The 16,046-nt window shown below is 46.0% G+C and overlaps 1 protein-coding gene and 1 pseudogene across 2 annotated transcripts in view; both read right to left on the reverse strand.

Annotated features, from left to right (window-relative positions):
* Positions 1-507: 507 nt before the first annotated feature.
* LOC121827061 (U2 spliceosomal RNA) lies at positions 508-629 on the reverse strand (annotated as a pseudogene).
* Positions 630-1,559: 930 nt separating this feature from the next.
* The window catches only part of Pold3 (DNA polymerase delta 3, accessory subunit), a 40,292-nt gene continuing 25,805 nt past the window's right edge, over positions 1,560-16,046 (reverse strand). For both annotated transcript variants that reach the window (XM_006982152.4, XM_042279758.2), the window contains exons 9-12: positions 15,059-15,165; positions 9,722-9,846; positions 8,606-8,684; positions 1,560-3,518 (exon numbers count right to left, since the gene is read on the reverse strand). In XM_006982152.4, coding sequence (XP_006982214.1) covers positions 3,316-3,518; positions 8,606-8,684; positions 9,722-9,846; positions 15,059-15,165 — 514 coding nt within the window. In that variant the 3' untranslated portion in view covers positions 1,560-3,315. The remainder of the gene's footprint in view (positions 3,519-8,605; positions 8,685-9,721; positions 9,847-15,058; positions 15,166-16,046) is intronic.

The raw sequence follows: 16,046 nt of genomic DNA on the forward strand, positions 1-16,046 counted from the left end.
GTGTCAAGGAACTACCAGCTTTTGAAACCACTTCTTAAAAACCGATCCTGCTACAGAAAGCCAGGCTGCAGAGGAAGGTCTGGGGAACAAGGCCACTGTCTATGGCAGCTGCCAGAATGAAGCAGTTGGAGCTCTGAGTTTCTGAAATCCCATCAGCTCTCTCCCACTAGACCTCAGACACAGCGTGCACTTACAGACAGATGCACTCTCACGGCATACAGAACACAGGACACACAGACTGTCACTCCTCACAGAGAACTGGCTTCTAATGAGATTTAAAAAACCCCTCTCAACATTTTTCAGTTGGTCTCCATTATCTATGAGTAAAATCCAAACTACTTACTGGTACCCCAACTTCACATCTCAATGTCTTTCCCCGTTTTAAAAAGTTTACAGTCTGGGGCTGGAGACATGGCTCAGTGGTTAAGAGCACTTGCTGTTCTTGCAGAAGACACAGGTTTCATTTCCAATACCCAAATGACAGCTCAGGGACGCCTTCTTCTGGCCTCCAGGGGCACCAGGAGCATACATGATGCATATACACTCATACATGCAGGCAAAACACTAATACACATAAGAAAAAAAATATAATTCTACACTTGATCTTAGCCAAAAGACTGAGAAGCGATTAAAATATATAATTCTACAATCGACTCCTTAACCCCCAAAGCCATGCTCTTCCGCCTGGGAGACCCTTCACACTCTCCTTTCTTGGTAAGCTCATCCATGTCCTTCAAAGACCTGTGTGGCCTCTTCCTCCAGAGGCTAACTTTGAGACCCACCTTGGTGAGAGCGCTGGGAGACCCCACTTATCTCTCACTGTACTCACAGTCCTGCAACTCCACTTTATTGTCTCGTCTCCACCAGCTCCTGAAGACAAGACACATTCTAGTTCCCCTTGTGTCCTCTCGTGTTCCGGCCAGACCTGGCATATGTTAGACATAATAAATGTTTTAATGAATAGTGAATGCTGCCATCCATAAACCTTTCTTTTCATAAAAAAGAGAATTCTGCTCTTTAAAAGCTGTCATAAAACAGGATAACCATCTTCACCTGTTGATCAGATGTTCTGCCAGGAGGCCTCTGAGAGGACGCATTTGGGTCGTGCACTGGGTAACAGTTGAAGAAGCTGGTTGCTGCCTGAATCCGCCATGGGGAGAAGCAGCACCCAGTGCCTGCCGCTGTGGACCACATTCAGGCTACAGTTATCAGTTCAGCTTAGCACGCCGAGTGGCTCATTTTAGTTCAACTTCGTTAAGGAACCCGAGGCTCAGAAATTTGCCCAGCGTCACCCAGCCAGCAAGGGATGAAGCCAGAGCAATACAGAATGCAAGATCGGGACGATTCTCCTCTTAATAAACTGAAAAACAAGGCTGGCTGAGGCAAGAGTTAGTTCCCAGAGGACTGAAAAGGAGGTGACGACAGCAGCTACCTGTGCAGTTCAGACTGGGGGTGCAGCACGTTTAGCAACACAAACCCCAACCCAGCCGGGTCCTGGCCAGCGTTCAGGTGACACACACCCAGCCACCAGGCTGCCCAGGAACAGACTCAGCAGACACTCAGTTTGAAGGACGGTTTCAAAACAGCACCTCAGATTTATTTAACTCGGGGTTGAGTACGATATAGAATGGGGAGAAAGTGCAACCAGTCGATGCTTGCCCAGCTTTGCAGGAGCTCAGAGCTCAGGTGGTGTTGGGTCCAGGGGTCAGAGACTCGCGTTCTCCCTTCGGAGTGCAACCGCGACCTGCAGCACAGCCCCAGTCCACATTCCGATTTATTAGGAAACCCATCATAATCACATTTCTTTAACGACTGGATTGTTGCCTTGTACTTTTCCATTTCCATTTAGAAAAATGGCTACAGGCAATGACAAAAATAACCACTTAAAATAAGGGATTCTTCTCCAGAAGGGTTTTGTCAAGCTTAAGTCCAGGCATTACACTCTTTCCACTTTCAAAAAAAAAAGGTTTGGAGCGCACCAACCTTTACTCAGTTTGATGTGCAAAGCTTCGGCCCCGAGCCTTCCACAGAAGGCCAGGACTCATCTCCCAAGCTGCTGGTCTTAATCAAGCCTGTGATTGGTTGCTAAAACAGCTGTGTCAATGCCAAGGTCAGCCCCAAGCCTGACCTTCAACAGTAGGCAGCTGCTTCCATCTCTCATGACACAAGCCAGGCCTCAGTGGAGGGGTCGGGTCAGACACCCCTCATCCTCCGAGAGTGAATCAGGGCGCATCACGTCTGTGCTCCCTTCCCCCAGTCAGTGTGCAAAGCCACTGCCACACAACCTAGATGGCTCTCACCTCCTGCCCAGCCATAATGGAGGGTGCTTGACAGTTATTGTCAGAACAGACAAAAGTACAAAAGCAAATGTTTTAATTACTGTCTAGATCTATAACCAGTCAGCCCCGCCCCCCATCTCTTCCTGGGGAGCCTGTACTGCTGGGCAAATGGAGGGCTTGGAAAATACAGAGGAGCAACATCTGTGTAGAAATGTGTACCTTCAGATCCCCATCCCTTCCAGGAATAGGCAACTACCATTTCTCTTCGGGTTTATCTCACTGCATTGGTTCTATTCTCTAGGTACGAGAATGGAACATTTGAGAGAAAGAAACCATGAACATGGGAGTAGACTGGATGCCCTCTGTTGGCAACATGGCAGCTCTCCCAGTGCCTGCCATGCTGACTCTTGGTCATTTCTGGTGAGGCTGGGTACATCAGTACATTTTTATTTGTGCTCTGTCCTAACCACTGAGTATGAGCCGAGTTCTGGAGAGCTTCTGTGGAAGGAATGGACACTACACACTGGCCTGGCCTGGAGCTGAGTGTCACTTACTCTATGACGGAGACAGCTTCAGCTTTTTTGTCTGACTAAGATTTACAAAAAAACAGATTTGTGGGGTCAGGGGACAGAGTGTGGCAGTAGAGAGGAAAGGGAGAAGTGGTGAACACATCCAGTAGAATCCATAAAATACAACCATTGTCACACAAGTTCACAGAATACAGAGGACCAGAAGAGGAACATGGATGGTACAGGGTGAGGGGGGCCCAGCAGGTAATTCTCAAATGAATTCTCCTAGGCAGGCCAAAGATTGTGCTTTATAAACTCATTACAATGTAACAGCTTTTCAAATATCGTTTGCCTCCTGCTTCTAGATGACTCCCTTTTGGTTGCAAGAACCAGAACTAGTTCACGTGTCCCGTGACGGCAGAGCAGCGCTTTGAGACAGGCTTTGAGGCAGGGAGCTAGGCGAACGAACTTACACAGTAAGTAACAGGCTCTACTTGCCGGGCTTCTCCCCTGACCAGGGACAGCAGTTACTTCTTCTGGAAGAAGCCAGTAATGGACACTTGTCTGTTGGCTTTGCCCAGAGCAGCTGTCCCTTTCCTGGGGCCCTTCCGCTCATCTTTTGGCTCCTTTTTCACAGCGGTGGCAGGGGGTCTGTGTACTGAGGTCGTCTTCATCTTACTCTCCTCTTCACTGTCCGTGCACGACTCACTCTCGTAGACTTTCTCAGTCACTGGAGTAAGGAAAAAACAGAGACAGGATGGCTTGAGTCATTTACCAAAGGGAAAGTTGTCCCGCGCATCAGGTCCTGAGTTTTTTCTTCCTGGGAGAACACATCTAGCCTCAGCTAGAAAATACCTGCGGTCACATGGCCTGTAGGTGGGGTGGAGAATACCCCACTCCTTCACAGCTAAGTCTCCATGTCATCGATAGGACTCTACCATCTAACTGACCCAACCTGCTGCTTGGGTCCTTGTCCACACTGGCTAACTTCCTGAGCTCTACATATGTGCTGTCTGTATCTCAAACACCTATCCTAACTCCATGCTCTGACTGGCTTCCTGAGTCATATTTCCATGACCACACACTTGCCCATTTCCAACACTCACTTTCCTAGTTCTTCATCTAGTCTACCAGAGCTCTCACTCCGCCTAGCCACTCTCCCACCATGGATGCTTCTAGCTTGCTCCATCCTGGTATCAACCACTGCTCTCATCTAAAGCCACGGTTTGTTACTCAACTACTCAGTTCTTGAAACTGAATGACTACTAATGAACTCAAGATTTGAGTCTACATCATGAAAAAAACTTTCCCAAACAAACCATTCTAGATGATACATTTGAAAGTTTTAAGACAATGATAAAATAAGCAAAGTGACCGGTTTTCTTACTCCCTATGAGCCAAAGGCATACTTAGCCTTTTCCTCCACCATTAAAACGGGCTGGAGAGAGAGTTCAGTGGCTAGAGGCACCTGCTGCTCTTGCAGAAGACCCAAATTCAGTTCCCAGAACCCACATGGCAGTTCACAACTGCTCTCTTCTGATCTCCTTGGGCACCCGGCATACATGTGATGATGCACATACATGCATGCCCTATTCACATGAAAAACTAAAACTCCCCAAACTCCTCCCGAAGGAAACCTGGAAAGAACTATGCCAGTGAGTAGTCAACAGCCCCAGTGTGCACACTCGGAAGCAGCGGCTTCCAGTCATGCTTTCCAAAGCAGATGGAGACATTCTCTAATCCCACTGCGTCACATGCAGTAGCCACAGGTCAAATACAGTGTCACCTCCCTAGGATGAGAACTAAAGCAGAAACATCTGGATCCTTTTTCAGCCTTTCTGGATACAGCAAGTGATGGAGAAAGAGTGAAGGGAAACATCTCCCCACTGAAAAAGTAACGTCATACACATAAAGTGCTTGAAGCATAAGTCACAGGCATATTTCCCCCATCAAAGAACAGAGGTGGTTTCACACTCTGATTCACTGGTAATTCCTTCTAATTAAAATAGACTAGCTAAACTGTTTCAGAGGTTCAGGCGTGGGGATTCAACCATCTGTGTCTAAAGCCTGGGCTGTCCCACTGTGGACATGCACTGGATCACCTAGGGAGCTAGCTCATGGGAACACTGCTGGGTTCTAGCTCCAAAGTTCCATGCTCAGCAGCAGGTCTGTGGTGGAACCTGAGAACTTGTTTTTAAACACATTCCCAAACAACACAAACATTGCTGGTCTGGGTGACACTTGATGAATCAATGTTCCCCTCTCCATGAAAATGAGGAGCACACTAACCCTCAGTATATATGGATGGACCTGGCAGTCTTTGGCAAACACTTAGCAATGTTTTTTCTTCTTCATGGTGTACTCTGTTGGAGGTCTGGCTACTGCTTCACCCATAGCCACTTAATCCCAATAGGGCTACAGAACACCTAAGATCTTCTCTAGGAGATTTTATGATTTGTCTTTACTTTCAAGAACCAAGAACCCACTTTGATGACTCCTTCCCACTTAGAGGACCAAGGACACTGACAGACCTTTAATCCCAGCCCTTGGGAGGCAGAGGAAGGTAGAGCTCTGTGAGTTCAAGGCCAGCCTGGTCTACAAAGAGAGTTCCAAGACTGCCAAGGCTACACAGAGAAACTCTGTCTCGAAAATGGAAGGAAGGAAGGAAGGAAGGAAGGAAGGAAGGAAGGAAGGAAGGAAGGAAGGAAGGAAGGAAGGAAGGAAGGAAGGAAGGAAGAGAAATAAAAGAAAGAAAGAAAACGAAGACTAGAGGACTTGGACTCTCTTTGTAATCTAATTAGAAACTCAGCATCTCAGTCAGGTGTGGGGGCAAACACCTGAAATCTGTGCCCTTGGAGACTGGCAAGAGAACCCTGATGAGATCAGCCTAGTTATGTAGTAAGACCATGCCTACAAAGGAAGAAAGGAAAAGAAAAGAAAAATGCACAAGAATTTCAATTTTAGCAAGACTTTCGGGTACTTCACGTAGCCAGCAATATTAGAGAAATGTGTCAGTTTTTTGATTAGACACTGAAACATTGGCATGGCACACCTACAGTCCAGCAAGCACAATCCCAGAACACCCTCCACTCCCAACATGCACTATGCTACATGTGTCCTACAACTCAATTCATGAACACAATTATGACCTGTTATTTATTTCTGTTAAGAAGCTCTGAAGAGCCGTCTGTAGAAAGGAAATGGCTTCAGTTGGTAGTACGCTCCTGTTACGTCGGGAGCTGTATTCCCCACACAATGGCAGCATGTCGACAGCACCATACTTCAGGATCAATTCCTCGCTATTTCCTTACTTCCTGGTGAAATCACTGGCTGTCTCAGAGCTGACGTCATGTGGTACACTGCTTGGAAAGTTAAAAACCAGCCAGGCCATCCAACCAAATGTCTTAAGCTGACACTTGATGTACCAAAATTTAAAAGGTCGATTCTATAGTCCAAGCTGTTGCTGCTTCAAACTGCAGGACAGAGGAGATTTGAACTTCAAACCACAGCACTTTTATGTCCGCTGAACATGCCACTTTCCTTGGCTGCCATTCCAAAAAGTCTGTGTGGACAACACTCCATTCAGCTTCTCTGATCCTAGAGACCCATTCCTTGATCAGAAATTCACCCCAACCTAGCTTAGGGCCAACTCCATAGTTCTGCTACAAACCCACAGGAACCACCAGACTCTAGCAGGGCGGGGCGAGCCCGTGCTAGGACAACTGGCACAGCCAGGGGAGTGAGGAAAGCGCAGCCCTGGTTGGTAACCAGAGCCAAGACCCATTAGGTTGCACTTGGACTAAAAACCGTATAAAAAGGTGCTATGTGAGCGGCTCTCACTGCTGCCTCCAAGGCTGTTAATAGTCCCGTGTGGAGAAGGGCCGGACACAAGCCCACACTGCTCAAACCCCAGGGCTTTGTTCTGAACAAATCAAGAAATAATTAGCCACAGAGTCCTGATGAACTCTCCTAGAGAGTAAAGTAAAGATATCCTTTACTTTCTTCTTTTAGAGTAAAGGGGGGAGAAAAAACTGGCACTGATGCTTTTGTCTCCAAATTAAAAAATTCAATTTATACCACACACACACACACACACACACACACACACACACACACACACACACACATCACCTCTAATGGCTAAAGCATTCTGATTATATTTAAATGCTAAAAGCAAAAAATAAAACGAGACAAAAATATCATAAAAGCATACCAAAGTCCAGAACACACAGATTCTCAAGAAGAGAGGGTGCCATATGTATAGAATGTCACTCCCCTTAGCTGGGCAGCAATGGTGGCGCACACCTTTAATCCCAGAACTCGGGAGGCAGAGGCAGGCGGATCTCTGAGTTTGAGGGCAGCCTGGTCTACAGACTGAGTTCCAGGACAGCCAAACTACTCGGAAAAACTATCTCAGAGAATAAAGAAAGAAACAAACAAACAAATAAGAATGTTACTCCTCAATTATATGATAAAGTAACAGGCCTGTCAGAAGAATAGGAGGTGGGGATAACAAGAGAGGGCCTGCAACCAATACAATGTCTCCAGGAGCTTTATGAGCACCTGCTGAGGAGGAGCTGATTCTTCAGAGCCAATCAATCTTTTAAAGACAAAAATTTGAACAAGAAAATAGAAATCAAAAAGGGCAGGGCAGCTGGGCATTGGTGGCCACACCTTTAATCCCAACACTCAGGAGGCAGAGGCAGGAGGGTCTCTGAGTTCAAGGCCAGCCTGGTCTACAGAGTGAGTTCCAGGACAGCCAAGGCTAAACAGGAAAGAAAAGGAAGGAAGGGAGGAAGGAAGGGAGGGCAGGCGGGCAGGCATTAAAAACTTCTCTAGAAAAGCCACTTTGTGGCAGGTGCCATAAGAAAAGAGAAGGAATTATTCATTGCTAGAGGATGGTCTTTCTGTGAATATGTGTTGCTCTCACTGGTTGATAAATAAAGGTGTTTTGGCCACTAGCCAGGCAGAATGAGGTTAGAAGGTACATTCACACTAAAGACAGAGATGAAAAAGTCTGAGTCCAGGAGATGCTGAGAGCCACCCAAGAAGCAAGATGTGAAAGAACTGGTAAGTCACAGACCACGTGGCAATACACAGATTAATAGAAATGGATTAATTTAAATGTAAGAGCTAGCTAGTAATATGCCTGAGCCATCGGCCAAACATTTATAATTAATAAAAGTCTCTGAGTATTTATTCGGGAACCAGAGGGTGGGAGAGATCCATCCATTCACAATCCATGCTTCTACCAGCCAGAGCTTTACCAGCCTAAACCCACAACTGCTCCAGATACAAGAGCATGGTGTTGGATCTGAGCATCTCCACAGGCTTTGGACCTGAGCCTGACCTGGCACAAACTGGAAACACACAGGAAGCAGGGAGGTCAAGTCACGCTCTTCTAAGGATGAACGGCACTGGACACCAGAGACTTAACTCTCTCCAGGTCTAATCATCTGTGGGAAGCCTCCTTTCCACTACTGAGATGTTAACACAATCAGTCTTTAAAACACAAGTGTTTCTCAATGTGGGAGACAGTAGCTTCCAAGCACCTCATCTGAATCTTCATGAAGACCCTACCAGGAGGCAAAAGAGGTATCTCTAGATAGCTCTCTTCAAATTCATGGCTCAAGGAAATCCTCAAGCAGGAGGACGTGACTCGGAGGCCACACTCCCAGAGCTTCATTTCATGGCACAGGAGCAGCAGCACCACATGGGCTAAGCCCATGTGCGCTCACCCCGACAGCCTGCTCTGCCCGGGACCCGAGTGCCTCCCTAAAGAAAGGACTCAAGCCTGACACCAAACATTTGCCTTACCCATGCAGCCCTCTTCATCCACAAAGGTTTTAGATTTCAGGACACGCTTCCGTTTTCTTTTGTTTTCTCCACTTGAACTCTAGAAGATCAGAGAGTAACAATATTACGTTGACCAGTGAAGCTCTAGAAAAAATAACAGAAGATGTTAAATGTACAAAACCCACCTCCTACCATGCCATTCTGATAAAAGGTAGAACAAGCAACTCTATACTGCAGAGGCACGTAATGCTTACTGTATGCACAGGCCTGGCGTCTTCCTGTTTACACACAGAGAAGCAATATGCTTAGGAAAGATTTGAGTTCTTGGTGAAAAAGACATACAGATTATGGACCTTAGTGGAAGAGAGAGACAAGGAAGTATACCACTGCAATATGCTGTCTAAGGACATTCCAGGAGAGCTGGGGTAGATGCCCCCAGAGCAGACCAGGGGCTCTCAGTGTGCACCCTTGCAGGAGATCCTTGCAGGCTCAGCCTTGGCATTTGAACACCATACCTAACTAGTCGAGCCAGAAGCATGCCTGACTATCATCAGTTCGCTCTCATCTCCACTGTCTCTCATCCCATTTCTTTGGCTACACCAGTACGAGACTTACACTAACCTTCTGAGACTGAGTTCAAGAAAACTGGTGGCTACAAAGAAAGGAGGCTTGTCAGCACCATCCTCTGCACACTTCACCATCCACTATGTCTACTGATAAAGTGGATGCAGACAAGCCACAGTAAAGAGCGTTCAAAACCGAGTGCTGCTGTTTGCTGTGGTTTTTCTCATCTAGTCCTTTCCCTAAGAACAAATTTGAGTTTTGTTTCCTTTTATCTTTCACAATTTGCCCTGGTGGAGGCAGGGCCTCCTTTTGCACATTTCCAACTGGAGCTGGGTAGCACAGCAGCCCTCATGGTGATGGTCACCCAGAGATAGCCCTGCAAGCTTCCTAAGGCAATGTCTCCCCTCAGTTAAGAAGAGAATCGTATCCATCTGGCCAATCTGAGGGGAAGCGTGATGAAACATGAGCCGGCTACCGGCACTGGAGAAGCACAGAGAAGAGGACATGATTCCATGGTGACTGCAAAGTCTCGCGAGAGAAGACACACAGAATGGAGCCTTGTGCTGGCTTTACCTTGGCAGGAGGGGGCTCAGGTCTTGGCACAGAATCAGGAGGTGGAGATGCAGGAGGAGGTGGAGATGCGGGAGGAGGTGGAGATGGTGACTCTGCTTCGTACATCTCAGGAGAGTCTGGGAAGACTGGGAAAATGGAACAAGCTTAAGGAAGAGAGCTACCAGCTTTAACAGGCGCAATGCCTTCTGCACTGCATCTGCCTTCTGCTTACCAAGGGTGTTTTGTAAGCAGTAACTCACGACAACCAAGGACTGCAGTCAGAGACTTAAATATACAATAATTTTTCAGAATTACAATCGGAGAATCGAGAATTTCTAAAGTTGGCAATACCTTAGATTCTCTTAGCCGAGTGTTTACTGTACAGCAAGATCAGAGCATGAAGTTGGTTGACATATACCGACCACTTACCACGTGTCAGAAGTTTCACTTTATTCTCATCACAACCTAAGAAACAGATCTTGCTCCCATAATCCAGTTGAGTAAATAGAGGTTTCGAGAGACTCCTTCACTTGACAAAGGCTCACAACTCATACAGACAGGTTTTAAACCCAGGTCAGTGTGATTCCACACCTTTGTAAGCCAACCGTCCATCTTCCCTCTCATTCAGTAGAGACAGCATGTTATACTCAATGCTGCTCAGTGGTATCTTTGTGGCCATCCTCTGAGGGTGACTTGTAAATGGCTGACATGACTGTTCGACCCAGACTGTCCAGTTGGCATTACACGCGACTTTGGGAAGAATCACCTTTTGAAAGCTGATCTCCACAAACGATCTAACACCCAAACCTGCGTAATAGTCTGTATGGGATTATTTCTAGTGACTCCCTCACTGATACACCTTATAAGCCTTGCGTTGCCACACAGAGAATGGGCAGGAAAGAAGTGAGGAGAGAAAGAACGTTGTGGAAATAGTATCTGACAATGGCGCACTGTAGGAGGGTCCCAGTTTCTCAGTAAAGAAACAAGTCGAGAAAAGGCCACAGAGAGGAAGCGAGGATCCTCAGCAGACTTACTGCCTCTTTTTTTGGGGGGGGGGTCGTCTTTTTTGTGATTTTATCTTCCCCCACCCCCTAGAAGCTGGGCCGAGGTCTGAACCCAGGGCCTTATCCTTACTAGGTGAGCACTCTACCACTGAGCTAACCTCCCTAAGCCCCGACCTGCTGCTTAATCACCACAAAGACACAGCTGGCCGTGGGACTTGAGCTGCTTAGCCTCACCTGCTCCCTGAATCTCCTGGCTACATTCAAATTCTTTGCACAAATCTTGAATCTGAATTTCTTCCAACTGATTAGGTCAGTGTTAAAAATGATGACAGTGGAGGGTTCATGGCCAAATGACCTAAAGAGGTGAAGCAGAAGGAGAGCCAGAACAAGGCAATCCATTAGACACTTCAGGTATGAACCAGGCCCTAACTTTACAGCTCAGTGAAACAAGAGAAAGAAAAGAAAGCAGAGCAGCTTCGGTCGAGCTGTTAGCCCAGCTCCAGGAAGCCAGTGCATGATGGGAGTCTACGCAGTGTCACACCACACAACCAGGAACTCAATGTTCTGAAGTCATGGCTCATTAGGAAGTGGGGCCACAGTGGTCTGAGGGAAGTCTAGACAGCAAGGAAGCCAAAGGAGAGGCGTTGTGAAGACCTGGTGATAAACCTAGGCACTCTGTTCTACTTTCAGTCCTTCAGGGGGTGACTGAGCCAAGGCCAACAACGCCATGGTCCTCTCAGACCCTCCTAGCACTGCACGCAACTGTTCACCTACGCACCCCCAGACTCACAGTCCAACGAGGCAGGACACCACAGTTGTCCTGGCCCTGAACACACAGCAACAGGCACTCTGTTGTAAGCCAAGGAGAATAAGTACTTCCTGAATAAAATGTGGGGTGAGGAATACCAGGTCAAGGGCAGAGAGTTCCAACCTCCCACTTCCCAGTTGCCCACCTCCCAAAGAATCATACAGTAATAAAATGTCATAATCCCCCTGGAAGAGAAGAGAACTGAGGAATAAAGAGATTTCAACACATCCTGAGAGATGGAAGGCAGCTGGAGAATGCTGACAATAAGTCAGTTCAGTGATTCAGATGGTAGGGATTATCATTAGAAATTTTGTTGTATCTGACTTTAAAAACTGAGTGGATGTAGTACTGTGTTTAAACTTAAATATTTTAAGGAAGGATAAGCAACCAACATTTTCTACTTTATAAACATTAATCATTCATTTTCATAATAACCCCACAAATCATTATTTGACTGAGATTCAAAGGAATTGTGTAAGAACTTGCCCATACTCAGTCTTGACTATTAAGCCAAGCACTCTGACCCAACACATTCTTACTGACGTAAATATAACGGAGGCTTTGTGTATTATGTACTCAATGACGAGAAACAGTCAAGAGGGGAAGCATCCTCTCCAGAGAGTAGCTTTTACTGGGGCAGAAAAAGAACTGTGGGAAAACTAATTTCAGCAACCAGCAATGTAACCACTTATTTGTCAAGAGTCCTCTGGCAGAGACTAGTAATTTCAATTCCTGGAAAGCAATCTCCCTTTCCTAGGACTCAATATATATTTTTATACCTATCCTTAACTAAAAAAGGGTGTGTGTGTGTGTGTGATGTGCTTATTAATACTCTCCACAAACAACCTGCAAGGACTGAAAACACAGCCATAAAAACTACTTCTTCCTAGCGACACAGATATGAATGTTATTTCTTTCTGGGGCTGGCATGTTTTGTTTTGTTTTGAATATGTAGAACTACTGAAGATGCTCTGGCCCTTCCAGGGTGAAGGAGAGCCTTCCCAGTAGGGAAGAGAAGGAACTGGCCGAGGAGATTCACACACAGGATCTCTGTCACGCTGAACACACTCAACATACAATGGGTGGGAGGAGGGGCAGAGTGGGAAATGTCGAGCCCTGTCTTGGCATTTCTGATGTGCTGTTTAATGGCCACAAAAAGCTAGTCTGTAGTGCCACGGCAGCTCTGGAAGTAAACAAGGGCTCAAGTTAAGGCACCTGCCTAACATCAGCTGGTAAGCGCTCAGGAAGATTTAACCTGGGTCGGTTTGACTCTGGCGGCCTTGTCTGCACGCCTGCCGTGCATCTGCTAACGACTAGCCTGAGACGGCAGATCAAGCTATTATAATCAGTGGAACACAAATAAAAAGAGACTGTGTAAAGGTTCAAAATCAAATCCTGCTGGCTTTCAGACACAGAAATTAGAGAATAAAATTGTAGACTTTTATAAGTTCAGTCAGACGCCAAAAACTCTCTCTGCCAGAGAAAAGAACCCGAGGGCTCCTGCTCTCTGTCCTGCTGTCATGTGCCGCTTACCTCCATCACATATTTTGCACTCCTTTCCCAACTAAGCAACCGCAATCACATTTCTACTAGCCCATGGGCAGTATTATTGTGTGGGCTACAGAACAACAGAACATTTCAGAAGTATGCACTGGTGCTCAATCAACCCAGGACTCAATTCAGAGCTAGTACTTTCAAGAATACTATTCAGTTTTAGCTTTGTGAGTGGAAAGAGTATGTGCATGTTTACGTGTATGGGGGTGTACATGTTTGTACATGTTTGTGGAAGCCAAAGCTCAATCACAGATGCTGTTCCTCAGGAGCTGCCCGTGGTTTTTGGATCTGGAACTTGCTCATTAGGCTAGGCTAACTGCCCAGCCAGCTCTGGGTATTCTCCTGTCTCATCTCCCCAGCGCCGGGACTGTAAGTGCGTGCTTTTGTCATAGGCGACAGGAGAGACCTACATGCTTGCCAGGCAGAGACTTACTGATGAAGCCATCCCCAGCCCCTATTCATCTTCTCAAGGTACATCAAGCTTTTGGCTGAACGTCTGTCCGGAATCCTCCCCCAGTTTGCTTTCCTGATTGGTAACAGGGAAGACTACTCCAGTTACCAGTTTCCTAAGTTTACTTCCTCGTTCTTTTCCCATGTGCCCACAGAGTTTCATGTCTTTCAATTCTTAACTGGCCAGGTGTTCTCTGGTGAACTTGACTTCACTCAGAAACTCTAGAATCTTCTTTTAAGTAATCTCACTCATTTTCATAAAGGTATGAAATGAAAAAACATTAACTACCCCTCTGGGTAAGCCTTGCCCCTGCTTGTTTCAAAAGCCATTAAAATCCACACTTCTGAAAGGTCCTAGTTCCCTCACAGAACATCAGAGGCTGTGATCCTTAACCCACCCGTGACTAGCATTCTCTCAACCCAGAACAAATGGTTCTAGCACAGACAGGTCCAAGCTCTCGGTTCTAGTTCCCAGGTCTGCTCATCCATCTGCATTTCTAGTGTTTTTCCGCTCACTTGCACAGTTAGCGCCCTTTGGGCAGAGCCTCTATCACGTTCTCAGTTTCCAGCAACTATTCCATCTTCAGTGTTGTCCTTGACAGCTCACCTTCCTTTCTGCATTAATCATTCTTCTCTAATCTCTTTCACTGGTTTATTTACATTGTTCATGTGTGTTTCTATGATGTTGGATCTCTTCCAATGAGGTGAAATGACCAGATACATTACACCTTAATTCTTGGAAAACTGTCTGTGATAGCTCCAGGTGTCCTGGATAGCACAATGTAGCCCATGAACCTTTCTCTATAGTTCTTTCTACATACTTTACCTGGTTTGGGGTAAGATCTTAAGAATATTTGTTATTGGGGCTGGGGAGATGGTACAGGGGTTAAGAGCACTGGCTGCTCTTCCAGAGGACCTGAGTTCAATTCCCAGCACCCACATGGCAGGCAGTTCACTACCTTCTGTAACTCTAGTCCCAGGAAATCTAATGCCCTCTTCTGAGCACTGTATGCATATGGTACACATACAAACATATAAACAAAACACCTATATACATACTTTAAAAAAAATTAAGAGTACTTGATATTTGTTTTAAAAGCATATTAATTTTCCTGTAAAGAAAATCCTTGCTTATTCTGCTTGCTTGTCTTACAACACTATCCATACCCTGACCCTGGAACGGGCCACAGTGCCACCCCCTTTCAGCAGAGACACTATGTATGGTCTTCCAGTTTACCAGTTTCATTGATTGGTGTGTCTAGAATATGTGCATGAAGGTAGCCAGAGGAACACTAGCCTTAAAGAGAAAAGAAAGGGCTTAGATAGTACGTGTAAAAGTGGTCACTCTTTCTCTGTTTTCTGTATTTTCACAAGTTACCAGATGATCACTATTCTGATCAAAAGGCAGCAGTAGATTTCAAAGCGAACTATTCTCTCATGCTAGGACCACTGCTCTCATTGTAGCTCACAGTAAGGGAAAATTTTAGATCCTTGAGCATGAACCAAGAAATGATCCCTAACAAGAATTAATGCAATGTCTACCTTCATCTTCACTGCTATCGGACTGAGGAAGCTTGATTCTTCTCCTCTTTTTCTTCAGGTTTCCGGTTTCCTTTGCTTCCTCATCAGAGAGGTCTACTCGCTTCCCCCTGTTGCCATCAGGGAATAAATTAAGCATGTTACACAGAACAAAAAGTATATGTATGTTTAAGTATGAATACGTTTCTATGCAACTTCTTTTAGAGCTCACAGTCATAATTGCGGAGGGTAGAAAACAACGAAACAGGTAAGGAAAGACTAATTCGCTTGCTTGAGACACGTTTTTTGGTAGCCCTGGCTGTACTGGAACTCACTATGTAGACCAAGCTAGCCTCCAACTCAGAGATCCTCCCACCTCTGCCTCTCAAGTGGTGCACCACCGTGCCCAGCAGGAAGATTGATCCTTTGGAGATATAAACTGTTAGCCACCCACAACTCTATCACTTGATAGGGTAGCCAGAATAAAAGGTTCCACCAGTTCTGGACAGGCCGGTTTAGAGTCCTGTCAATGCCTCTTCCCCTCTATTGGCCTTTCAGTCATTTAGCATACGTAAATAAGCAGCTAAACAACCAGAATGCAAAGACCAGGAAAGAAAGGCTCTTCTCAAGAAGCCCTGGCAGGCCAGACAGAGTGGCACACGCCTCTGATTTCTGCAGAGAAGTGGGAGGATTCTAAGACTGAGGCCAGTCTGGGCCACACAGTGAAACCTTGCCTCCAAGACGAACACACCTTGGCCAAGTGCACTAGCTATTACACAACATGATAAAATTTAATGGACAAATAACATTGTGGGACATAACTGTTAAAAGCTAAGTAGATATTCAACAGGTAGGAAGGGAAGGCAATATTCTACAGTGAAAGGACAGTGTGAGCAGAGGCACAGACAAGACCGTAAAGTCATCCAATGATGTCATAAAAACCCAGACTCTCTTGACAGTATTTAGCTTCTCTGTCTGCTTTCTCCATTACAGCATTCATCAATAAATAATC

This window comes from Peromyscus maniculatus, chromosome 1 (genome assembly GCF_049852395.1).
Source record: "Peromyscus maniculatus bairdii isolate BWxNUB_F1_BW_parent chromosome 1, HU_Pman_BW_mat_3.1, whole genome shotgun sequence".
Lineage (NCBI taxonomy): Eukaryota > Metazoa > Chordata > Mammalia > Rodentia > Cricetidae > Peromyscus > Peromyscus maniculatus.